The 27,504-nt window shown below is 56.7% G+C and overlaps 1 protein-coding gene across 1 annotated transcript; it reads left to right on the plus strand.

The window, feature by feature from the left end:
• Positions 1–19,225: 19,225 nt before the first annotated feature.
• Positions 19,226–21,119, plus strand: IUM83_05314 (Pleiotropic drug resistance protein; the record flags this gene model as incomplete). The annotated part of the gene is made up of 3 exons (XM_067929446.1): positions 19,226–20,132; positions 20,223–20,922; positions 21,080–21,119. 3 exons carry the CDS (start codon positions 19,226–19,228, stop codon positions 21,117–21,119), a joined length of 1,647 nt encoding a protein of 548 aa, XP_067799569.1.
• Positions 21,120–27,504: the final 6,385 nt, after the last annotated feature.

Genomic DNA, 27,504 nt, shown 5'->3' on the forward strand with positions numbered 1-27,504 from the left:
CAGACAGGGTCTGCCGGCGAAGGGACACATTACCGTGCAGCCGGGCTGCACGAAGGAAAATGCGGTCAAGCCGGGCTTGATACCGCGCGCCCGCGGACAGGGTCCGCCGGCGAACGACTGTCCACGGCCGGGCCTGGACGAGAAGAACAACTGTGCGGAGCCGGGCTCCGCACAACAAGAAGACGGCGCAAGCGGAAAACGCTGCGCAAGTCTCGGTCCGGGACCGAGACGCAACAAGAGCAGTCTGCTGGGCAGACTGCGGCGGTGACGCCGAATGTCAAGACGCTAAGCATCTTGACGCGCACCGATACTGGATTCCAGTATCGTGACATGGAACTCGCTAGTCCTCCGACGACGGCGTCGGAGTTGACTTCGCTTCCAGCCATGAGCTGGAAGCGCTTCACGCGCGACTTGCACGATGGACGCATCGAACAAGTCTGCGTTCTTTCGGACAGCGAAAGAACGGCGAGCGAGAGCGAAGAGCTGAGGCAGCTCTTCATGGGAAGTACCACTGAGAGTGAAGACACTCTCAGTGCGAAGACGAAGCGAGAGCGCTTCGAGGAACAAGGTTGGGACTCGCTGAAGTCGAGTCCCTATTACAATTGTTGAGGGAGTACAAAGACGTACTCCCGGAAGAGATTCCTGCGGAGCTTCCGCAGGATAAGGGCATTCAGCACGAGATTGATCTCGTGCCGGGCACGAAGTACTGTGTCACGCGGCAGTGGCCACTGCCGCGAGAGCAAGTGAAAGCGATCGACGACTTCTTTGAAAGTCGTCGTAAAGCAGGACAAGTGCGGGAATCAAAGTCCCCGCACAGTGCTCCGACGTTCTGTGTCAAAAGCCACAGGGCGGATGGCGCATCGTTCATGCCTACAACAAGCTGAACGATGCGACGGTACCGGCGCAGACGCCGATACCACGAAAAGATGTTATCATCGATTCGATGGCCGGGAGCACCGTTTACAGTGCTCTCGACTTGCGAGATGGATTTTATCAAATCCTAATGCGTGAGAGCGATATCCCTCTCACGGCAGTGAGCACGCCAAGCGGCATGCTCTGGGAATGGCTAGTAATGCCACAGGGGCTTAAGAATGCCCCTGCGACTTTCAACAGGTGCGTGACGCACTTGTTGCGCTCGGTGCGCGACTTCGCACCGAGCTACTTCGATGATGTATTCATCCACAGCCGGGTTGTGGACGGGAAGACCGACGTAGAGATGCACAGGGTGCATCTCCGGCAGCTACTTGAGCTTATGCGAAAGCATAAGCTCTACGCGAACCTGAAGAAGTGTATCTTCGGGGCGAGCGAGATACCCGTCCTCGGGTGTCTCGTAGGGAAGAATGGTGTCCGCCCTGACCCAGAAAAGGTCAGAGTGATTAACGAATGGCCAACGCCTTCAAGTGTCAAGGAACTGAGGCAGTTCCTTGGCTTGGCCACGTACTTGTGCAAGTACGTGGAGGACTATGCGGGCAAGATCCGCCCGCTGTCACAGCTTCTTAAGAAAGAAGCTGTGTGGAATTGGACACCCGATTGCCAAAAGGCATTCGATGCAGTCAAGCGGGGCTTGACTGAGGCGCCGATCTTGGCAGTGGCTGACCAAGATCGCCCATTTCACGTAGTGTGTGACGCATCCGATTTCGCGATCGGATGCGCGTTATGCAGCACGATCACGAGGGCCGTGATCGTGTCGTCTACTACCAATCGCGTCAGCTGAAGCCAGCTGAGCGCAACTATCCGATGCATGACAAGGAACTCCTTGCCATGAAGTATGCACTCGCAAAGTTCCGAGTGTACTTGCTTGGGAGTAGACCATTTGTGGTCTACACCGACCATGCTTCACTGCGCACCGCAGTGAAGTCGCCACACATTTCACAAAGAATGGCGAGATGGCTCTCATTCTTTGCGGAGTATAACTTCCGGGTCGAATACAAACCCGGAAGATTGAACGTGGTGGCCGACGCGTTATCACGTCGGCCGGACTATGCAGAAGCTGTTGACGTCAATGCCATTGACGCCATACGATCGAGCAAACCCACATCATCTCTGTTGGATGATGTGAAGGCCGCGTACGCGCACGACGCGGACGCGAAGCTCTTGCTGGCCTATGGCACAGCGCCTTCTGACAAGTCCCGTCAGAAGCTGCCCGAGCACCTTCGAGCGCGTGCACACCGCTTTCGTGTGCACGACGGACTGCTACTTTACAACGCAGTCGATGACAACGCGGATCGCGTTGTCGTGCCAAATGACCACGACCTGCGACTCAGGATCATGTACGAGTATCACGATGCCCCGACTGCGGGACATCTCGGACGTGAGAAGACATACGTCCTTCTCACGCGCGACTTCTACTGGCACCACCAGTATAAGTGGGTGCGCGAGTACATCTGTGCTTGCGAGGTATGCCAACGCGTAAAGCCTGCGCCATTCGCGCAGGCTCCACTGCAATCACTACCGACTCCGTCGGAGTGTTGGAAGTCCATGTCTTTGGACTTCATCTTTGGTCTTCCCCCGGACAGCGGAGGGAACACCGGTGTTGTGCTCTTTGTAGACCGTTTCAGCAAGATGGTACATCTTGCTGCGGCGCCAGCAGAGGTGACCGCGAAGCAGACGGCCCGTCTGCTCGTCGACATGGTGTTCAAACACCATGGCATGCCGTCCGACATCGTGTCGGACAGAGACCCGCGCTTCACAGCGCACCTGTGGCAAGAAGTGTTTACACTTCTTGGGAGCCAGCTTTCCATGTCGACTGCGGATCATCCGCAGACGGACGGTCAAACCGAGCGCGTGAATCGCGTGCTCGTCGATATGTTGAAGAGCTACGCTCACTCGTTCCACTACTGGAGCGAGTGCTTACCGATGGCAGAGTTTGCCATCAATAACTCAGTGCATGCCTCGACAGGGCATACACCGTTCTACGTGAATGCCATGCGGCATCCACGTCTACCGAGTTTACTCGGAGTGATGGCTCCCACTTTAAGTGGGGGAGGATCTACGACTGCAATACAGCAGCCGCAGAAAACCGCTGACACTTGCACAGTGTCAGCTGCAACAATGGACAAACCACATGAGTCTGCGCAGGGAGTAGACTCCCCCAACAACATGGCCAACGACCACGGGTCTGCGCAGGGCGCAGACACCGCAAAGAACCACGCAGAGGCCGGGCCTCTAGCGGAGAGCGAGCTGAATGACTTCAGCTCGGATGCAATCAGTTTCATCACCAAAAGACAAGCCGTGATTCGGTTTGTCCAAGATGTATTAGCAGCTTCTGTTGATCAACAGAAGCTGAACGCAGACAATGCGGGCAGAGGCAACACAAATGAATTTAAAGTTGGTTCATTAGTTTTGTTAGCTACACAAAACCTGCCTAGACATGGAGTTTCGGATTTCGGAGCAAGTAAGCTTGCTCCGCGCTTCATCGGGCCGTTCACTATGTTGGCACGGCACGGCAACGCATACACGCTAGACATACCGTCTAGCATGCGCCTCCATCCGACCTTTTACGTCGGACGGCTGAAGCCATACCTGCAGCACGAGCCATCTAGCTCGGCTGACCCGAAGCCTCGGCAGGAGCCGAGGCAGAAGCGGAGGACTTGGCCTCGGCGACGAGCAACCTCTCCTCCAGCGCGCGGACGCGCTGGAGCAACCCCTTCATCTGGGTCCCCAGCTCGACCTGGATATTCGAGGCGGTCTGCGAGACCGCCGCAATCCGAGTCTTCTGGTTCGCCAGCTCCTGCTTCAGGGCGGCGAACTCAGCGCCCTGCAGACGCTCCACGACGGCCACCCGGTCGTGGAGAGGCGCATAATGACCAGCCCGGGGCTGATCATACCCGGGGCGTGTTCCCACCCCCGCCACCGCCGATCCGTGACGCCCGCGGCTCAACCCGCTGGATTGTTGAGCGGATTGTTGACCATAGTATCCCGAAAACGAACCCGCAAGGGGCTCGTTTTCGTATTCGTTGGAGAGGATTTCCTCCCCATCGAGATACATGGGAGCCGCGGAACGTCTTGCTGGAGGACGTTCCGGAAATGGTGAGGGCGTACGAAGAGCAGTACGCGCTGGCGCAGCGGAAGTAACACGAGCGCTGCGATCATCGCCAGCGCCCGAACCCTCACGTGCTAAGAACTTAGCACGGAGCTCTTTGAGACTCTCGGGCACACGGAACGACGTGTACCCGTTCAGGTCGCGGTCGCTCAAGCGGACCGCGCCTGGAAAGCACTTCGTGCACTGAAAGCCCTCGGGCACATTCGCCTCCTCAGCAGCAACATGAAGTTGCTCCAGCTTCCCACGCTTCGAGTACGTCTCGAAGCGATCACGCGCTTGCTTAATCCGATCACGGTAAGCACTCGGCCTCTTGTTGAAGTTCTCAACAAAGGCGTTCCAGCTTTGACAAAGTGCCTGCCATTCGGGCACTTTGCTGCGAGAAGAGGTCTTCTTGCTTTGAAACCATCGGAGCTCATGAAAGAGTCCGATGTAGTAATCGCGCCTTTGATGCGTTTCCGCATCAAAGTGCAGCTCGGCAGCCACAGCGTCATCTTTGATGGCGCTGCATACGTACAGCGGCACCTCATTCGGAGGTACCGAGTTCCCAAACCGGTCCGCGATCTCGGACGCGGACGGCATCCATGGATCGCGCGCTGCAGGCGCAGCGCGCGGAGAGCCTTGAGCTTTAACATCACGCGCTGCAGCAGCAGCGCGCGGAGTACTGAGAGCCCCAGCAGAAGCGAGTGGGGTATCGCTCTCAGTACGCGAACGCTCGAACTCGAAGCGTCCGATTCGTCCCCTTCACGCGGGCGAACGTTCTTGGCGTGAGGGTCGAGCGATTCGCTCGACACTGAGTCTTTACGCTTTGAGGACGAGTCCTCCTCGTCCTCCATGTCTTCATCGTCGTCGCCGAAGTCGACGACGTCGCCATACTTCGCCTTCTGGCGCTCGAAGTAGTCATCGATGGAGAGATGACTCTCCACCGACTTCGGATTCTTCTTTTCTTGAGGCGCGCTCATCGTTGAATGAGCGCGGGTTTCTTCTCCAAACGCGGAGAATTGACGAATGGTCAATTCAGAAGATTGACGTGCGGAGACCCCGCGCGTCTAACCTTAAGGGGGGGATGGTGTAACGGGGTTACACGCACAAGTGGCTACAAGCCACTTGTGAATTTAACAGATAAATATCTGTTAAAAGTTTTAGATACTTCCTCGCCTTGGTGTAAGACACACCAATGGATACATTGAAGTGGACCACCACAATGAGTGGTCCACACATACCCAAAGATCCTATTGGTAGAAAGCAGCATCTTTCTACCAATTAGAGACGTGCATATTGGCGGGGCTCTGACCGCCAGCCGCTGTCAACCCCTTTCATAGGTGATAAACAGTTTTAGCAGTTTTAGAAGGAAGATTAATTTACAAACAATACAGTTCTCATTTTACCTAATCAAAGTCACTTGGGATCCTTTCTTACTTAACTTATATTTGTGTATTCAAATATAATTAACCTAAGTAATTACTAAGTACTTACGCTTCCTCATACACGTTGCGCAACGTGTAAGCTAAAGTAGTTAGTCAAGTTAGACCCACTACAAGCCCGCAATTGAAGCCGAGTGCATCTTTGCATTTGTGGGCGAGTGCGAAAGGACGAAGACTGAACAAGACAACGACATGAAAACGACGGAATTGGAAAAGGAGAGATGCGATTGCCTCGGTGGAGGTGTATGGTGTGAAGAAGACGATAACGAAGAGGTGGGAGATACCGCCGAAGACTGGCTGACAAGCGCAATACAAGAAGACTCGCGCCGACGACTCGTTCCAGAAGTGCGACTCTTAGCTGGAGAACGGATGGGATGGTGGTCGGCGCAGAAATTTGACAAGCGCGTAAGGATGCGGACACTGGTGAACGGAGCCGTGAACGACTCGCGCACGAGGATATTGCTGGACACTGGGGCAAATGTCAGTGTCATCTCAGAGAAACTTGCCAAGCGACTGAGACTCCGCGAAGTAGTGGGGCATGGACGTTGCATTGATGTACAAGTGATCACCAAGGGCAAGATGATGACGACTCGCCGAGCGAAGGTGAAAGTCACCCTTGGATGGGAACGCGTTTATGTTTTTGAAGTCTGGATAATGGATCACTGCGCCGGGGTAGAAGTGGTGCTTGGCACCGACTTTATGATCCCGGCCGGTATCCGGCTGGACCTCCTCAACGCGACGGCCAAGCTTCCCGACGAAGTAATGATCCCGCTGATCAAGACTCAAAACTTGAGGGACGAGGCCGAAGGAAGCCACGTCACGTACGGTCCGACGGAACCATTGCAGATACCGGGCCGCGAATGGGACGAGTTCAAACTACAGCGGCGACAACCCGAGCCGACGACTCACGTACCGAGGATTTGCCGAACGGAGACGTTCATCCCGACTGCCACCAAGTTCTACAGGGGACGTCCGGTCAAGATTCGACTTACCAACGCCACGGATAGGCTGGCGAGTTGTCCGGTGCACTTCCCGGTGATAGCCTGGGTTCCGATTGGGTCGCTACCGAAGACTGAAGGCTACGTGCGGCTAGATTCCGCAAAGTACAACGAGTGGCAGGTACTCGCATACGCTGCCGCACGGGACAAGACACTACTCAAGTGGGAGGCTGAACTCTACCAACAATGGTTGGCCAAGCAGCCTCCAGCGGTGGAACGAGTGAGTTACCCGACGCCTAAAGGAGTCTTGCAGCGATCTGACGAAGACTCGGGCGAGAAACCACACGTCAGCAGTGAATGTGACAGTGCCGACGACTCGTCGGTGACGGATGACTCAGAATTGATGGCGGAGGAACATCGCCGACGACTCGACGCTACTGCTGGCGACTCGACGGGGGTGGCGACGACTAACGATGAAGCCATGACTCCAGAGGCAGCTGGACCAGGACTGGAGACTGCTGAGTCGACGGTGCGCCGCGACGAGGACCAAGGACTAGAGTGCAGTCCGAAGGGGCCTCCACCGATGACTCAGACTGCACCCAGCCGAGAAGCCGGAGACATCTCAACGACTCTCGACCAGACGTTCATAGCAGTAATGCGCGTACTGGCCACGGAAGGTACCGACGACAGAAGCGACGAGACGACTGAGCACCCGGCGGCGGACATCGAACTGGAGGACTACGCGCATGAATTAGCGTTCCTCCCCGATTTATCGGAACCGGCGCCAACGACACTCGACTACTCGGCGGCGAACGTCAAGAATCCCGAGTTGTCGGCAGACCAACAAAGGAGCCTGATCGAGGTACTCCGACGCCATGAAAGTATCATGATTGCAAGCGGGAATGCACTCCCTCCGCCGGCATATGGCGTGGTCTGTGACATAGATGTGCAGGGGCACGCGCCGATCAAACAGCGGGCCCGACGGATCCCATTCAAGCATCTCAAGAAATTGTACGAACTACTCAAGGGACTGCTCAAGGCAGGGCTCATCGCGTTCTCGGACAGCCCGTGGGCCTCGCCAATCGTCATTGTCCTCAAGAAGAATGGCCAAGACATCCGCCTCTGCATCGACTACAAGATGGTCAACGCGGTAACGGCAATCCTGGAATACGCCATGCCGCTCGTCGACGACTTGCTCACGGACCTGGAGACTTACCTTTGGTTCTGCTCGCTCGACGCGGCCAGCGGATTCTGGGCCATCCTGATGACTCTACGTGCGCACAAGATTTCGGCATCTGTGTGTCCTCTGGGGCACTTCGAGTGGCTACGAATGCCTTTCGGCCTAAAACATGCGCCGATGATCTACCAACGGATGATAGACAACGCGTTGTGGGGATTTGTGCAACCGAAGGGCGGCTGGAACGCCTTTGCACCAAAAATGAAGGCCGCCGAAGACTCGGCAGAACACTGCCGGCGACTCGAGTCGTCACCTCTCCTACCAGGCACTACAGCGACGACTCGAGTCGTCACCTCTCCTACCAGGCACTACAGCGACGACTCGAACCAAGTTTGCAGCTACCCGCGATGACTCGAAGACAGCTGAACCCATTACTCGACTCATTAACAGCCCCGAAGCCGATATGTTTACGACCAACGAAGCCGACGAGTCGTCGCTGGTACCTGTGTTCGACCGGCGATCCGTCGTGGACGATATCTGTTTCGGTGGCGAAGACTTCGACAGTTGTTTGGCGACGCTGGATCGGCTCCTCAGTCGTTTTGAAGAGTGCCGGATCAGCGTCAGCTTTACCAAGAGTATTTTCGTGCAAGGACGCGTTGACTTTCTGTCCCATGAAGTGTCAAAAGACGGCGTTCGGCCCGATCCGAAGAAGCTGGACGCGATCACTAAGCTGTCTTTCCCACGAACGAAGAAGGGAATGCAGTCTTTCCTAGGTGCGCTGAATTATTACAGCCGCTTCATCCAAGACTTCGCTGTCTACGGCGCGGCGCTGTACCAGCTGAAGGAAGACGATTTCGCGTCGGAGGGCGACCTCACAGTTGCCCGCCGGAGTTTCAAAGCTCTCCAAGACAAGGTTGCGGCAGCGCCGATACTCCGCCACTTCGACCGCACCAAGGAAGTGCACGTCATGCTGTTCGCAAATGAGTGGGCATTAAGCTCCACGCTGCTACAGCTGCATGATGACAAGTTGCACCCTGTTCGCTTCTGCGGACGTGTATTGAAGGAGGCCGAGATGAACTATCATGCGGCGGAGAAAGAGGTGCTAGCACTGTTGCTACTGCTGAAGACTTGCTACACTCAGTTGGCGGGGCGGACAATACGAGTCTACACTCGCTTCTCCACAATGGAATGGATTACCAAGTCGAAGTCACTCTTTGGGAGAGCAGTACAATTGCGGTATTGCTCTCCCCGTGGCACCTGATCGTCCAACGAGTCAAGGAGATGGACTGCGCCTTCACCCAGCTGCTCCAGTCGACGGTGACCAACTTCGTGGATCTCGAGGACTCATTGGAACTGGTTGCCCCGCCGACTAAGGGCTCACCGACGACTCGCATGGACCCAAACTTGCTCTATGCACGCCTACCGACGACTCATACAGGCTTCGTGGTCTCTTTCGATGGGTCAGCGAAGACTGAGAAGTACGGTGGTTACGGCAGTTGCTCATGGATCGTGTGGAGCCTTCCGGAGTGGAAAATAGTTATTGCAGCGAACGCTTACCTCGAGAAGACCACAGTCAACATCACCGAGTACACCGGTACGAACAACGGCGTTCTCGCCGCGATCGAACACGGTGCCGAAGCCTTAGTGGTCGTGGGAGACTCGAGACTCGCGATCCAGCAATCCCTAGGGGTGATAGCTTGCCGGAAGGAATCACTGATGGCACAGCTGAATCATCACAAGGAGATCACGGCACGGTTGCGGTTAGTCAAATACCTGCACGTGGTACGCGAATACAATGCTGCCGCGGACTCGTTGGCAACTGAAGCCTTGGCGTCAAAGGTTTCCAAGTTCATTCTGAGTGAAAACCGGAAAGCAGAGTTGACCGGACTTAATCGGATACAAGAAATGATCTTCGAGTCGCCGCTGCAAGGATCAGAAGCACAAAACCTGGGTCCAGGAGGATCTATTCAAATTCTGGACGGCGTCTCGACCGTGAAACGCAAGACATTTGCTGATTTCGTACGTCCAGAACCTGGAATGCTACTGGCGATGACTCGGGCGCAGGCCAAGAGCAAGAAAAAACATGTCCGATTCACACAAGATAAGCCGAAGGCACTGCCGAAGACTCGCCCTAACCAGAACCCTCCCGAAATTCAACCCCCAGAAACGACTCAAGCTCCACCAGCAGCTCCTAACGCACAAGACATTGATCCTATGGAAGTCCAAGAGGAGAGACGACGGCGCATAGCTGCTGCACAAGACGAAAAATTACGATGGTCTAACGTGAAGACCTTATTACGTGGAGATGTGGAGAAACTTGGATACCGAGCCGCCAGAGATGCATGGAAAATCGCAGATAAGTTCGTGTTGTCGGGGGACAATTTGCTACACTACATGGGAACGAGTCATCGGCGTGACGCTGAGTCGCAAGAGGAGATCTCGCTGCGTCTGGTGGTACCCACCACGATGATTCAAGAAGTGCTCCAGAATTGCCATGACGCACTGGAAGGCGCCCATCAGGGTGTGGTGAGAACCTACCAGCGAGTCAAGCGCGATTACTACTGGTTAGGACTCTACACCGACGTGGAGAAGCACGTGAGATCGTGCCCCGACTTGCTGCACCAGCAAAGCCGCCCCAACTGAAAAGATACTCTCCTGGCAACGTGCTGGCAGAACGGCCTTTCCAGATCTATGGACTTCATGATACCACTGCCGAAGACTCGGAGGGGCAACACAGCCCTGCTGCTCTTCCAATGTTCTTTTACGGGCTTTGTCATTGCGAAAGCCATGGCATACGGGCGCACTCAAGGTGGCACAAGCATTCGAGGAATGCATATACCGACGATTCGGTGCGCCATCACTCATCCGCCATGACCGCGACCCACGGTTCATGAGCGAAGTGTTCCAAGCGTTTGCAGAAATGATGCAGTCAAGGTCCCGAGCAACGCTGAGTTACCGGCCGCAAGCCAACGGACAGCAGGAACGGTCAGTCAAAACTGTAATGCAATCCGTCAAGGTATACGCCGAAGACCCGCTCCAACAAGACCGGGACGAGATCGTGGAGCGCTTAGTCTTCGCCATCAACAACTCACAAGACACGACTCGGAAGGAAACACCATTCCACTTGGTGCACGGGTGGGATGCCCAGTCAACGCTGAAAGCCATGTCATCCTCGCTCCGACACGGCACGCCAAAGCAGTCAGACGCACTGGCGTGGCGCCGCGAAGTCAATAGACAACAGCAGATTGCTATGGAAATGGCCAAGGAATACCAAGCCACCGAGAAGACTCGCAGAGCCCGGGAACACAACGCCAAACTCAGCCGGAAAGAGAAGACAATACTGGCGAAGACTCGGAATCACGAGTCGTCGGCGGCTGCACAAGACCAACCGTCTATGGGACAAGACACCCCCGTCCCAAGTCCTACCTGTCGCTCAAACCAAGTACGCATTTGCCACCGACGACTCGCGAGTCGTCGGCGGGTGCCCCACACCAACCGTTTGTGGGACAGGGGGGACATGTCTGTCGGGACAGGGTGGGTCCACCGAAGACTGGCGGAAATGAGCCGATTGCAGGCCAAAAATCAATGCTGTCGGTCCCATTCGATGTCGGCAGCAGGGGCTGGTTGTACATGGAGAGAGTCAAGCCCGGCCTTACCAAGAAACTGGCACACCGGTGGCATGGACCCTTCCGGATAAAAAAGAAGATCGAAGACTATGCCTTCGAACTCGAGTTACCGGACCGCAGTGGATACCGATTCTACCCAGTCGTCCATATCTCCCGACTAAAGCTGGTTGATGAGTTTGGAGATCGACCGAAGACTCGTCTCGCGCCCGGACTCGTCGACGACACGCGACTAGACTTTGACGAAGAACTGCTCCCTGAAGATAGTTGGGAGCCAGATCACGTGGCAGGAGAGTATGAAGTTGAAGCCATCCTCGACGACCGTGTGCCGTTGGCTACGGGAACTGAGAGAGCAGTGCGCGAGTTTAGAGTCAAATGGGTCGGCTACGATGAACCAACGTGGGAGGCAGCCGCTAACCTTTCTTGTGGAGGGCTCCTCTATGATTACCTACGGCGAAAACGAAGTGAACAGCGCCTGCAGATGGGATGGTTCAAGTCCCTGACGAAGACTAGGTGGCTATGAGTCACCGCCATGACGACCTGTACTTGGGGCAACGCAGCCCAAGACCACAGACGAAAACAGCTACTGCAGTACTACCTTTTTGCATTTGAAAATTAAACGCTACCAAGACGGACAGCTAAACTCAACGGCAACTCAGAAGCGGAATTGGAAACGAAAACCAAATGGATAGAAGACGCTGCCGACGACTCGCTTGAACCCGACTTCAACTCAATCAGGATCGGAGGCAACGGCTGCCCGAGCCAAGACACCAAGCAAGCTCGAGTCGTCGGAGCCACCAGCAGCATCCAGAGCTTGTCCTCCCGGAACAGACGCAGCCGTCGGCGAAGACTCAGACGCAGCAGGAACGCGACCACCACCAAACTCGGCCACCCATTCTGAGCTCAATTCACCCGGCTGCAGCGACGAACTTGGAACAACTCGACGACCAACATCGGCGCGCGAAGAACCAGCTGGGACAAAGAGATGAGCCGACGGGTTGCATGGGACGAACGTGGTGTTGTAGGGGTGCTGCTCCGGCACATCGATCCAGCCGTTCCGCCAAGGCTCCGCAGCATCCAGGGCAGCGACCTCGCTCAACCAGTCGACAGTCTTGGGCTCCCAAGGCAAGTATTCCAGAGAGTACCCGGGCATGGTCGGCTCGAGCATAAACTCGGGCTTCACCTCCGAGAAACCCGGATCTTGGCTGCTGCCCCACTTCCAAATGTACGGGACCACCTTGGCGCGGAGACGGTCGCTGCGTTTGTTGCGCTCGACTACGTACCTCGACCAAGCAGCTTTCAAAGCATCCAAGTCCTTCCTCGTCCGAGTCTTCCGCGCGGCAGTCCAGTCCATCATGTCCAAGTCGGCGGCAACTGCGGAGAACGTAGTCTCCACTGCCTTCGGAAGGATCCAGTGATCACGTTCCCAAAGCGAGAAGCCAAGGTCGACGTTGTCCGAGTCGCCGCTCCCACGAAAATTGCTCCAGTACCCCATCACTCGAGTCATCGGCGAAGCCCGCTGGGATACCTTGGAGTCGGGATCAAACTCTGAAGTGTCAAAAAGACACGCTTGAGACGGGAGTCGCCGGCGAAGCTTCTGCCACGGATGATCAGGGTTTTTGTAGTCCGCGAATGCCGCGATGCCTTCAGGACTGGAAATAATTCGGAGGTCCCGGGGCACCGGTGCAGGCAACCGAGCATTCAGCATCTGGGTCCAGCACTTGAGAGCCCCAGGACGCGTAAAAGGCGGCTCGATGTACGGCACAGCCCACTTAGCCACTTGCTTGGAAAATCGGACGAGGGGTAACTGACCCCGCGCCGGCGACGGCACCATCGGATGACGCCGGGGGCTGGAATCTGACCCAGGGGTGGACGACGAAGTGGCGACGACTCGGCTGCTTCCGGAAGACGCAGTCTGGCGTGGAACGGAAGAACGACGGGGTTGTCGACGGTGACTCGTGTGAGTCTTCGGAGGGACAGGAGGTGTTTTCTTAGGTTCCACACCAGCACCTGAGATAGCTCCCGACGACTCGGAACCTGGGAGCTCCAAGAGAGAAGAGGATTGAGGGACGCCCACCGATAACTCAATCACTGATCCAACGACCAAATTCTCCGCCTCCGAACCAGTGTCCGGAAACCACTCGAGAGAAGCGCCAGAATCAACGTGAACTTGCTCGGAAGGAGGAGAAATAGTGCTCGACGAAACAGCATCTTCATCCGATGACTCCACCACACGAGACGGCTTGCGGGAAGGAACAACGGGCGAGCTGTCCGACGAAGACTTGGCAGCGGCCCCGGAGAAGGCGGCACGAGCGGGCGGACCAGTAGATCGCTGAGAACGAGCCCATCGCCCCTGGGTTTCCGCCTCGACTTGCCCTTGGACGACGAAGCCCCGGAAGCACTCGGGGCTTGCACTGCCAACGCGGGCGGAGACTCTGCAGCCGCAGGAACACTTCCGGAAGACTCGACAACCTCCACCTCCATTTCCAAGTGCTCACCATCTTGAGAAGAAGTCCGAGAATCACCAGGAGCTGTCACCGAAGACTCACGGCTACCACCTCGACGAGAAGAAGACGTACGAGAGCCACGTACAGCGGAAGCTGAGTCTTCGGCGGGGCGGCGAGGTCTCTTGCCCGGGCGACTGGCGGACGGACTGCGACGGAGTGACGAGGAACGGACCCGCTTTTGCGACGCCGGACGAGAAACAGAGCTTGACCGACCACGAACATGATGCGAACCGGCTTCCCTTTGCGAGGAACGCTTGCTTGAGCAACCAATCCGCGCAGCGCGTAAAGCCCGGTCCGCTTCGATATCGGCAGCACGAGTCCCCGGCGTTGTCTTGTTCGCCTCAACCGACCGCTCCTCCGACGACAACTCAACATGAGAGTCCGACTCCAGGAAAGCAGCGTGGGCCAAGTCAACGGCAATGGCATCCTCGGTTCGAGACGGATCCGCATTAGCCAGCATGTCCTTGAGGACCCGCCGAGTCTCCCGGCTAATGTCCAGCAGGTCCCAGTTCAACTCGCCAGTCGACAAACCTGTAAAGCATGAGTCATCGTCAGAATCAGAACACAAGCCGGCACATCCAGCAACACAACGACCAGTACGAACCTTCAGAGATCAGCACGAGGACGTCTGGATCCATGTCTTCAAACTTGACATGCGCCCGAAGAGTCCTGTCGGCGCGCGTGAGCCGCTTCACCTGCTCTTGAAGGTCTTCATTTCGGCGCTGGAGGCGAGTCGACGACGAGTCATCGCCGGCATCCAAGCGAGCCAGAAGATCGTGAAGACGCTTGCTCTGTGCAGTCGACGACGCCACGGCAGCCTTGAACACCGTCTGCTCGCGAGTGAGCTGGAGAGCCAGACGCTTGCACTCGTCGTCAGCAACTCTAACGCGGTTCTCCAAGCGGGCGGCCGTCTCGGTGTGCGCATACACGGCTCCACGAAGACCCTCCATCTCCTGGAGGTAGTGAGCCTCCAGGACCCGCAGACGCTTGACCTCTTTCTTGGAGTGCTCGAGTTCCGCGCGCGCTTGCTTGAGGAACACCATGGTGTTCTCGTGCTTGAACGACTCCTTCATCGCCGAGTTTTCGGCGGCAGCACGCGCAGCTTCAGCGGAGTGCAACTGGCCTCGCATCACGGCCAAGTCCAGATTAATGTCATCGTGGACTCCCATGTTGGGCTGAGCCGCCGCCACCACGTCTTCCAGCGAGCGAGCAGCGGCCAAGCGAGAGCCCACGTGGCGGTCACCCCGAATGTTGGGACCCTGGTGCAGGGTGACATTGAGACGACCGATGAGATCCAGCCGAGGACCCAACACCGCGATCACGCGCTCCGATGCCTCAGCACTGGATTCCATGACGATTTGCTCAAGGGCCTCACGCGACACCGTGATCAGCGAGTCGTCGGTGGTGGAACGACTGGCCTCAGCGCTCAAAGTAGAGCACCGGGCGGCTAGCTGCGACGACTGGATCGCAACCGAGTCGCTGGCAGCACTACCAACGGGCACATCAACCAGAGAAGTATCCTGAATGACAAGAAACGAAGGCAATAACCGCGAAGGTAAGCGAGAGCAGCTCAAGATCAAGGTGCCAGTCAACGAGACGTACCGAAGGAGCAGCCGGAGAGGTGGCCAGAGACGCGGACGACTCAGTGGAAACCTCTAGCGAAGCTTGGCTTGGCGTATCGCCAACAGCGAGTGAGCCCAACTCCGGAGATGACAAGACAACCTGGGAAGCAGACGCACAAAGCCGCCAGGCATCAGCATCCCACGTGAAGATGACAGAAAGCGAGAAGACGACAGGAAACTCACCGTGGCCGAACTGGCCGTCGACTCAGCAGCGCTCTCATCCTCAGACACCGCCGACTGCGAGGGAGCAGGAGCAGCAGGCGAACTACCAGCACCAAGCGAGCTTCCTCGACCTGGCGAAGACTGACCAAGATACGAAGATCCGGGTTAGGAGTGAAGACGGCAAGAGAACAAGAAGAAGACGGCTTACCTGGAACGAAGACCGAGACACACCGAGAGCCCTGAGGGCCGAGTTCACGGCGGACTGGGCAGCGCGCGAAGAACCAACCATGGCACAGGAGCACCCCGACGCTCACCAGCACGCGGCTCGAGTCGCGGTGGGGGCAGTTGTGGTATCGGGAAATGAAGCCAAAGCCAAAACCCAAAGGCGGGACGAGGGATGAAGAAGACTCGAGGCGCCGGCGTTAACTGGCAAGTCACAACCCATCGCCAGTCATTGGACTAAACTCCCTGATCGCTGATTGGCCTAAATAGGCCGGTGACGATGACTCGTCGACGGTCCCAAGTCAAGAGCGGGCGGTTGCAGCTCGCTAAGTACGGTGCGAACCTACTGGCAAGATCCGAACTTATGAGTCGTCGGCGCCTGTCCCGAGTCGTCGGTGGCGTTTCAGCGGCCGTTTGAGTCGTCGGTAACGCCGCCACGTCGCAGAGAAAGCGCCGAAGAGTCGTGAGTTACAACTGGCGGTCCAAAACGGACGCGTTTATACTTGATATTTGTATTGATCGATAGGAAACTTAAGAGAAGACAAGATAAGCCTTCGGGCAACAATAACAGAACAGCTTTTCCTCCCAACCACGCAAGGGCGACACCGGTGCCTGCAGTGAACGTCCTGCAGCTCAAGGTAAACCTGGTAGGTAGGATTATGACTGTCGGTGGGCACATCTACTAGTGTAGCGTGTGTTCATCCCTGGCAGGGCCAAGAGTTAGTGGCCGGTGTATTGGTAGCGACGAGTCGTCGCCAGGAACTGGCGGAGCGAGAGCACACTCCATTTATTTCTTCCTGCCGGAGTATAGCTCCGACACCCTCGTATCACGCCGTAAAAGGCCGGGACCCTTCCTTCTGAGGGCCTGCGAGGTATATTTTGTGTGTGAGAGCGTGCTAGCCTTTGCTCGTGGCTAGTGACGCTGAGTCTTCCGTCGGTCGACTAGCGGAAGCTCGGTACACAGGGGAAACATCAACCCGGTGCAAGGGAAAGTTCCTGGGCCTTCAGGTTCTAACCCTAACAAGCCCATTGAGTCTTCGGTGACTTGGTGGGTGTTGTTGGTGGGGAAAGTGTGCAATATATAAATTAGCGCGTGTTCCTACATGACAGTGCGGTACGTTTGCAACCGTCCGCACTGTTTGCAGCGTCAACTCCCGGAGTTGATACGCCTTCGTCACCTCGACGCCATTCATTGGCGGAGCCCCTCATGACCGAGGGTGCGTCGGCTCCCGGAGCCGACGCGTCGTTGTCGACCTGACCGCTTCGGGTCAGGGACTGTCCCTTACACGCTTGAACGTGGGTGTTGGTTCCCGGAACCAACACATCTTTTTCTTCCGACGTCGGCAGCATTGCCGACGTGGGTCTCACTTGCGCGCGCCCTCGCGCACTTCTTGGGCACTCCGGGACAGCAGCATAAAGCGCTGTCTCGACTGGTGAGCCTCGCGCACCTGCTGGTGCGCGCGCTGCGGTAACAGGGCCATCGCTCTCTGTCCCGCTGTCGCATCCGAAGCGCACGAGCGTGCGCTTCTTCCAGTCTATCACCGGATCATGCCGTGCAAGCCACGGCATGCCCATTACTACGTCGAACTTATCGTCCAGGTCCAGGACGATAACGTGTTCGACAAACACTCGTGTTTGTACGAGAAGCGCACGTTCACGACGCGCTTCTCGGTCTTCACGATGGCACATGTTGCCAGTCGTACCTCCAGAAGACTTCGAGGTACATCTACTTCCTCGAAGTCAAGTCTCGACAGGCTTCGTAGTCGAACAAAGTTGTTCGACGCGCCTGAATCCACCAAAGCTCGAAGAGAGTCACTCGCTCTCTTCGAGTAAACCTTCAAGATGACTAGGTTTGGCCTGTCATCTTGTTTCTTGCAGTGAGAGCTGGTCTCACTGGGGGCTGCAGTCCTCAGTGTCGCGTGCCCGATGTCGGCACGCGCGACTGCATTACCAATAGGGCGCCCCGCGCCTACTGGATGTTCGCGTTTTTTGTTGGTCCGCGGCGATGCCTAGCATCGCCACGACGGCCACCTCCAGGGGGCATGGGAGCTGTGCACTCCCGTGCAAAGTGACCGATCCTTCCGCAACGGAAGCATCGCACGTTACCTCCCTGCTGCTGGTAACCAGCGGTTGTTGCGTTCGAGAGGTCCATTGGTTCCGGACCTCCCGTCCTCGCTACCGGGCGCGGTTGCGGTCTCGGTACGTTCGCATGGAGTTTAGCCTGCCGCAGGCTAAACTCCTCTTGCATGGCAAGGGTGATTGCAGCTTCGAGAGTACTCGGGTACTCTCGGAAGAGATAGGTCTTCACAGGCCCATCTCTAAGCCCCTTCATGAACGTGACGACCTTGGTCGCCTCGTCAATCGGGTTAGTCACGATATTTGATACCAAATATCGTGCGCGCTGTGCGTAAGCATGGACGTCATGCTTACCCTGCTGAAGGTCGAGGAACTCCGCCCTCGACCGGAACTCCTTTTGCGGGGGCTCAAACGCTTGTTTGAGCTCCTCTTTGAACACTTCGTACGTGCTGAAGCACGTAGGATCGGAGAGTCGGCGTCCATACACCCAACTCCTTGCGCGTCCGCCAAGGCAGGACATGGCGAACGCGACCTTCGACAGCGGGTCGACGATGCGTCGAGCCGCTATGGCTGTGTCGAGTTCGACAAGCCATCGGAGGAGAGGCTCGCCCTCTCTTCCCACGTAATTGCTTACGCTCAACTTTAATGGTTGAGCACGCGGTGTCGTCCCTGACGACGCCGTCACTGAGGAAGCCGCGTCACGCTGCTCCTTCATGATGAACCCCAGAGCAACACCATGTTGCTCCGTCGGTGATAGCGTACGCAGCATTGTAGCTATCGCCGCTTCTCCAATGACTGTTGACAGTCGTTGGAGGGCTTCCCACTCTGGGTCAGACAGGTGGGGGCAGTCTGCGCGTGCAACATGCGTTGCAGGCGTATTGGAGCTCTCGATGGGCACCTCCGTGCTCATGTGGTTCTCGGCTCCGCGTTCGTACACCGTGTACGAACGTCAAGCAGTCGGTCGTTGGACGGACTACAAAGTGCTACCAGGTGTAGTGGGTCTAACTTGACTCACTACTTTAGCTTACACGTTGCGCAACGTGTATGAGGAAGCGTAAGTACTTAGTAATTACTTAGGTTAATTATATTTGAATACACAAATATAAGTTAACCCCTTAGTTCCCATATGTTGTACTGTAGAACATATGAGGTGTATAGCTCCTTTCAGTTCTGTCGCAGCGTTTTTGTTATGTTGGAGGTCCAGCATAAGCGGATTTTAGACTTAGAATTTGTATGGGGTATCCGTCTATGTCGAGGCATACTGAAATGAAGATATTATTTTTGGTGTAAAATGGACGGATGCACAGGTGTAGGGGTCCGTTGGCGGGCTATGGTTGAACGGGATAAAAAACAGCGCGGCGCACCCACCATCATCGAGTAGCCCACAGCCACCAAAGCTCATTCTTCAAAAGGACGGCCCGAGAAGAAGAAGAAAATGGTCGCGCCGACGCCCAAGACTCCGCGGTACGAGCTCACTGAGCAAGAGCGCCGGCTCTGCCGCGAGGCACTGCTTAGTGAGCGTCACGGGCGGCGAATCCGGCGGGCAGAGCAGAAAGAAGGCAACGAGGTGACGAACAAGAAAAAGAAAGAGTCCCGGAAGAAGCCAGCGAAGCACACAACGCCGGTTATGGAGATCGCAGAGTCTAAGCAGGGGCCGGCACCAGTGCTGGATGCAGGTCGCGCGAGCCCTGCTGAATCAAAAGCTGCTGCAGATGACGACGCGAGTGGGGCCAAGGAGACAGAAGACGACGAGGTGGCAGTGGCGCCAAGACAGAAGAAGCAGACGACGGGCAAGGACAAGAAGCAGACGACGGGTAAGAAGAAGACGAGATCGCTGCGAGCTTCAACCGAAGCACCAGCGGTGATCTCGGCCGTGGCACCAGCTTTGGCTGAAGTGACCGAAGTAGTTGCGGAAATGGTGACGAGCGTGAGTGGTGTCGACGTCAGTACGCCGGAAGCCTCGACCTCCGCAAATTCGCGGAAGCGGCGCCGAAGCGTCCTCCAATATTCCGGCGGAGAGGAGGAAGAGCGTGAGGCGTGCGCTGGGGGTACTGCCGTGCCGTTACCACTAGCCTGTGTAGTGGGTGGAGACGCGAACCTGATGCCTGCAGGATCTGATCAGTACACGGGCCTCAACTCCGACGAGGACCCTTTACTGCAAGAGGAGCCGGAAGACGAGGATGATTTGGGCGACGGCGACTGGGTGGAAGACTGGGATATTGGAGACCTCACTGACGAAGACTCGGATGAAGAGGTTGTCGATATTCCGGAGTCGGTGTGCTTGTCGACCGCACGAAACATGAAGACGATATCAGAGATGAGAGCGGACGGCTGGGAATATGGTACGATATGTTGACAATATCTAACATAAGGACAATCACCATCCAACATACGGTCAACATAACTAACTGTGGTGTTTGTGTGGCGTGTAGATCCTGCAAAATTTGGTCCGGATCCCACGTACGCCGATTTGTACAGCGGAGTTTACGGACCAAGCAACAGCGTGATGGCGGTAGCAGACGACCCGCTGGCACTCCTCTTCTACTTCATGCCCCCCAAATTATGGACTCAGGTAGCAGTGGAGAGCAACCGCTATCACAAGCAGTCGATCCCTCTTCGGGCGAGGTCGATACGATCGCAGCAGCGACGAAACGGGCTGGACGTCGAAGATCTCGACGCTATTCACCAACGGCTTGCTGCCGTACCTGTCATTATGCCACACGAGGTGCTGTGCGTCGTGGCATTGCTGATCGCGCGGATGCTGACGCCTATTCGAAAGGGAATCGCAGCACATTGGTCAACGAAGCAAGTCGGTGCACTCCCTGCCAATCGGTTTCATTTGTTCATGAAGAAGAACCGGTTCTTCCATATCATGGGCTACCTTCACATTTCGAACAACAAGTCGCCTCGAGCAGGCATTGACCGGGCCTGGAAGATTCGGCCGGTAGTTGACGTGCTACAACGTACGTTTGCTCGTGGGTACCGCGCGCCACCGGTGATCAGCTTCGACGAAGCTACCCTGCCTTCGCGCTCGCGCTACAACCCTACAAGACAGTTCAACAAGGACAAGCCCCACAAGTGGGGAACTAAGGTGTTCGTGGCGGCCTGGGCCAAGACAGCGTATTGCATGAGGTGCGTGGACGAAAACTACAGCAAGCTCCGGCTTGCTGTTTTTTTTTTGGATAAAGTCCTTAGGTTGGCTCAAGTCAACATACCTTACTCCTGGTCTTTTATTTGTAGAACATAACGCTAACATAGCTGTGTTTTGGATTGTTGCTGTCATTGCTAGGATTGAGGTTTACTGTGGGGCCAAGACACATGTCGTGTAGGAACACGCGCTAAATTATATATTGCACACTTTCCCCACCAACAACACCCACCGAGTCACCGAAGACTCAATGGGCTTGTTAGGGTTAGAACCTGAAGGCCCAGGAACTTTCCCTTGCACCGGGTTGATGTTTCCCCTGTGTATCGAGCTTCCGCTAGTCGACCGACGGAAGACTCAGCGTCACTAGCCACGAGCAAAGGCTAGCACGCTCTCACACACAAAATATACCTCGCAGGCCCTCAGAAGGAAGGGTCCCGGCCTTTTACGGCGTGATACGAGGGTGCCGGAGCTATACTCCGGCAGGAAGAAATAAATGGAGTGTGCTCTCGCTCCGCCAGTTCCTGGCGACGACTCGTCGCTACCAATACACCGGCCACTAACTCTTGGCCCTGCCAGGGATGAACACACGCTACACTAGTAGATGTGCCCACCGACAGTCATAATCCTACCTACCAGGTTTACCTTGAGCTGCAGGACGTTCACTGCAGGCACCGGTGTCGCCCTTGCGTGGTTGGGAGGAAAAGCTGTTCTGTTATTGTTGCCCGAAGGCTTATCTTGTCTTCTCTTAAGTTTCCTATCGATCAATACAAATATCAAGTATAAACGCGTCCGTTTTGGACCGCCAGTTGTAACTCACGACTCTTCGGCGCTTTCTCTGCGACGTGGCGGCGTTACCGACGACTCAAACGGCCGCTGAAACGCCACCGACGACTCGGGACAGGCGCCGATGACTCATAAGTTCGGATCTTGCCAGTAGGTTCGCCCCGCACTTAGCGAGCTGCAACCGCCCGCTCTTGACTTGGGACCGTCGACGAGTCATCTTCACCGGCCTATTTAGGCCAATCAGCGATCAGGGAGTTTAGTCCACTGACTGGCGATGGGTTGTGACTTGCCAGTTAACGCCGGCGCCTCGAGTCTTCTTCGTCCCTCGTCCCGCCTTTGGGTTTTGGCATCGGCTTCATTTCCCGATACCACAACTGCCCCCACCGCGACTCGAGCCGCGTGCTGGAGAGCGTCGGGGTGCTCCTGTGCCATGGTTGGTTCTTCGCGCGCTGCCCAGTCCGCCGTGAACTCGGCCCTCAGGGCTCTCGGTGTGTCTCGGTCTTCGCTCCAGGTAAGCCGTTTTCTTCTTGTTCTCTCGCCGTCTTCACTTCTAACCCGGATCTTCGTATCTTGGTCAGTCTTCACCAGGTCGGGGAAGCTCGCTTGGTGCTGGTAGTTCGCCTGCTGCTCCTGCTCCCTCGCAGTCGGCGGTGTCTGAGGATGAGAGCGCTGCTGAGTCGACGGCCAGTTCGGCCACGGTGAGTTTCCTGCCGTCTTCTCGCTTTCTGTCATCTTCACGTGAGATGCTGATGCTTGGCGACTTTGTGCGTCTGCTTCCCAGGTTGTCCTGTCATCTCCGGAGTTGGGCTCACTCGCTGTTGGCGATACGCCAAGCCAAGCTTCGCTAGAGGCTTCCACTGAGTCGTCCGCGTCTCTGGCCACCTCTCCGGCTGCTCCTTCGGTACGTCTCGTTGACTGGCACCTTGATCTTGAGCTGCTCTCGCTTACCTTCGCGGTTATTGCCTTCGTTTCTTGTCATTCAGGATACTTCTCTGGTTGATGTGCCCGTTGGTAGTGCTGCCGGCGACTCGGTTGCGATCCAGTCGTCGCAGCTAGCCGCCCGGTGCTCTACTTTGAGCGCTGAGGCCAGTCGTTCCACCACCGACGACTCGCTGATCACGGTGTCGCGTGAGGCCCTTGAGCAAATCGTCATGGAATCCAGTGCTGAGGCATCGGAGCGCGTGATCGCGGTGTTGGGTCCTCGGCTGGATCTCATCGGTCGTCTCAATGTCACCCTGCACCAGGGTCCCAACATTCGGGGTGACCGCCACGTGGGCTCTCGCTTGGCCGCTGCTCGCTCGCTGGAAGACGTGGTGGCGGCGGCTCAGCCCAACATGGGAGTCCACGATGACATTAATCTGGACTTGGCCGTGATGCGAGGCCAGTTGCACTCCGCTGAAGCTGCGCGTGCTGCCGCCGAAAACTCGGCGATGAAGGAGTCGTTCAAGCACGAGAACACCATGGTGTTCCTCAAGCAAGCGCGCGCGGAACTCGAGCACTCCAAGAAAGAGGTCAAGCGTCTGCGGGTCCTGGAGGCTCACTACCTCCAGGAGATGGAGGGTCTTCGTGGAGCCGTGTATGCGCACACCGAGACGGCCGCCCGCTTGGAGAACCGCGTTAGAGTTGCTGACGACGAGTGCAAGCGTCTGGCTCTCCAGCTCACTCGCGAGCAGACGGTGTTCAAGGCTGCCGTGGCGTCGTCGACTGCACAGAGCAAGCGTCTTCACGATCTTCTGGCTCGCTTGGATGCCGGCGATGACTCGTCGTCGACTCGCCTCCAGCGCCGAAATGAAGACCTTCAAGAGCAGGTGAAGCGGCTCACGCGCGCCGACAGGACTCTTCGGGCGCATGTCAAGTTTGAAGACATGGATCCAGACGTCCTCGTGCTGATCTCTGAAGGTTCGTACTGGTCGTTGTGTTGCTGGATGTGCCGGCTTGTGTTCTGATTCTGACGATGACTCATGCTTTACAGGTTTGTCGACTGGCGAGTTGAACTGGGACCTGCTGGACATTAGCCGGGAGACTCGGCGGGTCCTCAAGGACATGCTGGCTAATGCGGATCCGTCTCGAACCGAGGATGCCATTGCCGTTGACTTGGCCCACGCTGCTTTCCTGGAGTCGGACTCTCATGTTGAGTTGTCGTCGGAGGAGCGGTCGGTTGAGGCGAACAAGACAACGCCGGGGACTCGTGCTGCCGATATCGAAGCGGACCGGGCTTTACGCGCTGCGCGGATTGGTTGCTCAAGCAAGCGTTCCTCGCAAAGGGAAGCCGGTTCGCATCATGTTCGTGGTCGGTCAAGCTCTGTTTCTCGTCCGGCGTCGCAAAAGCGGGTCCGTTCCTCGTCACTCCGTCGCAGTCCGTCCGCCAGTCGCCCGGGCAAGAGACCTCGCCGCCCCGCCGAAGACTCAGCTTCCGCTGTACGTGGCTCTCGTACGTCTTCTTCTCGTCGAGGTGGTAGCCGTGAGTCTTCGGTGACAGCTCCTGGTGATTCTCGGACTTCTTCTCAAGATGGTGAGCACTTGGAAATGGAGGTGGAGGTTGTCGAGTCTTCCGGAAGTGTTCCTGCGGCTGCAGAGTCTCCGCCCGCGTTGGCAGTGCAAGCCCCGAGTGCTTCCGGGGCTTCGTCGTCCAAGGGCAAGTCGAGGCGGAAACCCAAGGGGCGATGGGCTCGTTCTCAGCGATCTACTGGTCCGCCCGCTCGTGCCGCCTTCTCCGGGGCCGCTGCCAAGTCTTCGTCGGACAGCTCGCCCGTTGTTCCTTCCCGCAAGCCGTCTCGTGTGGTGGAGTCATCGGATGAAGATGCTGTTTCGTCGAGCACTATTTCTCCTCCTTCCGAGCAAGTTCACGTTGATTCTGGCGCTTCTCTCGAGTGGTTTCCGGACACTGGTTCGGAGGCGGAGAATTTGGTCGTTGGATCAGTGATTGAGTTATCGGTGGGCGTCCCTCAATCCTCTTCTCTCTTGGAGCTCCCAGGTTCCGAGTCGTCGGGAGCTATCTCAGGTGCTGGTGTGGAACCTAAGAAAACACCTCCTGTCCCTCCGAAGACTCACACGAGTCACCGTCGACAACCCCGTCGTTCTTCCGTTCCACGCCAGACTGCGTCTTCCGGAAGCAGCCGAGTCGTCGCCACTTCGTCGTCCACCCCTGGGTCAGATTCCAGCCCCCGGCGTCATCCGATGGTGCCGTCGCCGGCGCGGGGTCAGTTACCCCTCGTCCGATTTTCCAAGCAAGTGGCTAAGTGGGCTGTGCCGTACATCGAGCCGCCTTTTACGCGTCCTGGGGCTCTCAAGTGCTGGACCCAGATGCTGAATGCTCGGTTGCCTGCACCGGTGCCCCGGGACCTCCGAATTATTTCCAGTCCTGAAGGCATCGCGGCATTCGCGGACTACAAAAACCCTGATCATCCGTGGCAGAAGCTTCGCCGGCGACTCCCGTCTCAAGCGTGTCTTTTTGACACTTCAGAGTTTGATCCCGACTCCAAGGTATCCCAGCGGGCTTCGCCGATGACTCGAGTGATGGGGTACTGGAGCAATTTTCGTGGGAGCGGCGACTCGGACAACGTCGACCTTGGCTTCTCGCTTTGGGAACGTGATCACTGGATCCTTCCGAAGGCTGTGGAGACTACGTTCTCCGCAGTTGCCGCTGACTTGGACATGATGGACTGGACTGCCGCGCGGAAGACTCGGACGAGGAAGGACTTGGATGCTTTGAAAGCCGCCTGGTCGAGGTACGTGGTCGAGCGCAACAAACGCAGTGACCGTCTCCGCGCCAAGGTGGTCCCCTACATCTGGAAGTGGGGCAGCAGCCAGGATCCTGGTTTCTCGGAGGTGAAGCCCGAGTTCATGCTTGAGCCGACCATGCCTGGGTATTCTCTGGAGTACTTGCCTTGGGAGCCCAACACTGCCGACTGGTTGAGCGAGGTCGCTGCCCTGGATGCTGCGGAGCCTTGGCGGAACGGCTGGATCGATGTGCCGGAGCAGCACCCCTACAACACCACGTTCGTCCCGTGCAACCCGTCGGCTCATCTCTTTGTCCCAGCTGGTTCTTCGCGCGTCGATGTTGGTCGTCGAGTTGTTCCAAGTTCGTCGCTGCAGCCGGGTGAATTGAGCTCAGAATGGGTGGCCGAGTTTGGTGGTGGTCGCGTTCCTGCTGCGTCTGAGTCTTCGCCGACTGCTGCGTCTGTTCCGGGAGGTCCAGGTCTGGATGCTGCTGGTGGTTCCGATGACTCGAGCTTGCTTGGTGTCTTGGCTCGGGCAGCCGTTGCCTCCGATCCTGATTGAGTTGAAGTCGGGTTCAAGCGAGTCGTCGGCAGCGTCTTCTATCCATTTGGTTTTCGTTTCCAATTCCGCTTCTGAGTTGCCGTTGAGTTTAGCTGTCCGTCTTGGTAGCGTTTAATTTTCAAATGCAAAAAGGTAGTACTGCAGTAGCTGTTTTCGTCTGTGGTCTTGGGCTGCGTTGCCCCAAGTACAGGTCGTCATGGCGGTGACTCATAGCCACCTAGTCTTCGTCGGCAACTTGAACCATCTGCAGGCGCTGTTCACTTCGTTTTCGCCGCAGGTAATCATAGAGGAGCCCTCCACAAGAAAGGTTAGCGGCTGGCTCCCACGTTGGCTCATCGTAGCCGACCCATTTGACTCTAAACTCGCGCACTGCTCTTTCAGTTCCCGTAGCCAACGGCACACGGTCGTCGAGGATGGCTTCAACTTCATACTCTCCTGCCACGTGGTCTGGCTCCCAACTATCTTCAGGGAGCAGTTCTTCGTCAAAGTCTAGTCGCGTGTCGTCGACGAGTCCGGGCGCGAGGCGAGTCTTCGGTCGATCTCCAAACTCATCAACCAGCTTTAGTCGGGATATATGGACGACTGGGTAAAATCGGTATCCACTGCGGTCCGGTAACTCGAGTTCGAAGGCGTAGTCTTCGATCTTCTTTTTTATCCGGAAGGGTCCACGCCACCGGTGTGCCAGTTTCTTGGTAAGGCCGGGCTTGACTCTCTCCATGTACAACCAGCCCCTGCTGCCGACATCGAATGGGACCGGTAGCATTGATTTTTGGCCTGCAATCGGCTCATTTCCGCCAGTCTTCGGTGGACCCACCCTGTCCCGACAGACATGTCCCCCCTGTCCCACAAACGGTTGGTGCGGGGCACCCGCCGACGACTCGCGAGTCGTCGGTGGCAAATGCGTACTTGGTTTGAGCGACAGGTGGGACTTGGGACGGGGGTGTCTTGTCTCGTAGACGGTTGGTCTTGTGCTGCCGCCGACGACTCGTGATTCCGAGTCTTCGCCAGTATTGTCTTCTCTTTCCGGCTGAGTTTGGCGTTGTGTTCCCGGGCTCTGCGAGTCTTCTCGGTGGCTTGGTATTCCTTGGCCATTTCCATAGCAATCTGCTGTTGTCTGTTGACTTCGCGGCGCCACGCCAGTGCGTCTGACTGCTTTGGCGTGCCGTGTCGGAGCGAGGATGACATGGCTTTCAGCGTTGACTGGGCATCCCACCCGTGCACCAAGTAGAATGGTGTTTCCTTCCGAGTCGTGTCTTGTGAGTTGTTGATGGCGAAGACTAAGCGCTCCACGATCTCGTCCCGGTCTTGTTGGAGCGGGTCTTCGGCGTATACCTTGACGGATTGCATTACAGTTTTGACTGACCGTTCTTGCTGTCCGTTGGCTTGCGGCCGGTAACTCAGCGTTGCTCGGGACCTTGACTGCATCATTTCTGCAAACGCTTGGAACACTTCGCTCATGAACCGTGGGTCGCGGTCATGACGGATAAGTGATGGCGCGCCGA

Source organism: Phytophthora cinnamomi (genome assembly GCF_018691715.1).
Source record: "Phytophthora cinnamomi strain GKB4 chromosome Unknown Contig4, whole genome shotgun sequence".
Taxonomy (NCBI): domain Eukaryota; phylum Oomycota; class Peronosporomycetes; order Peronosporales; family Peronosporaceae; genus Phytophthora; species Phytophthora cinnamomi.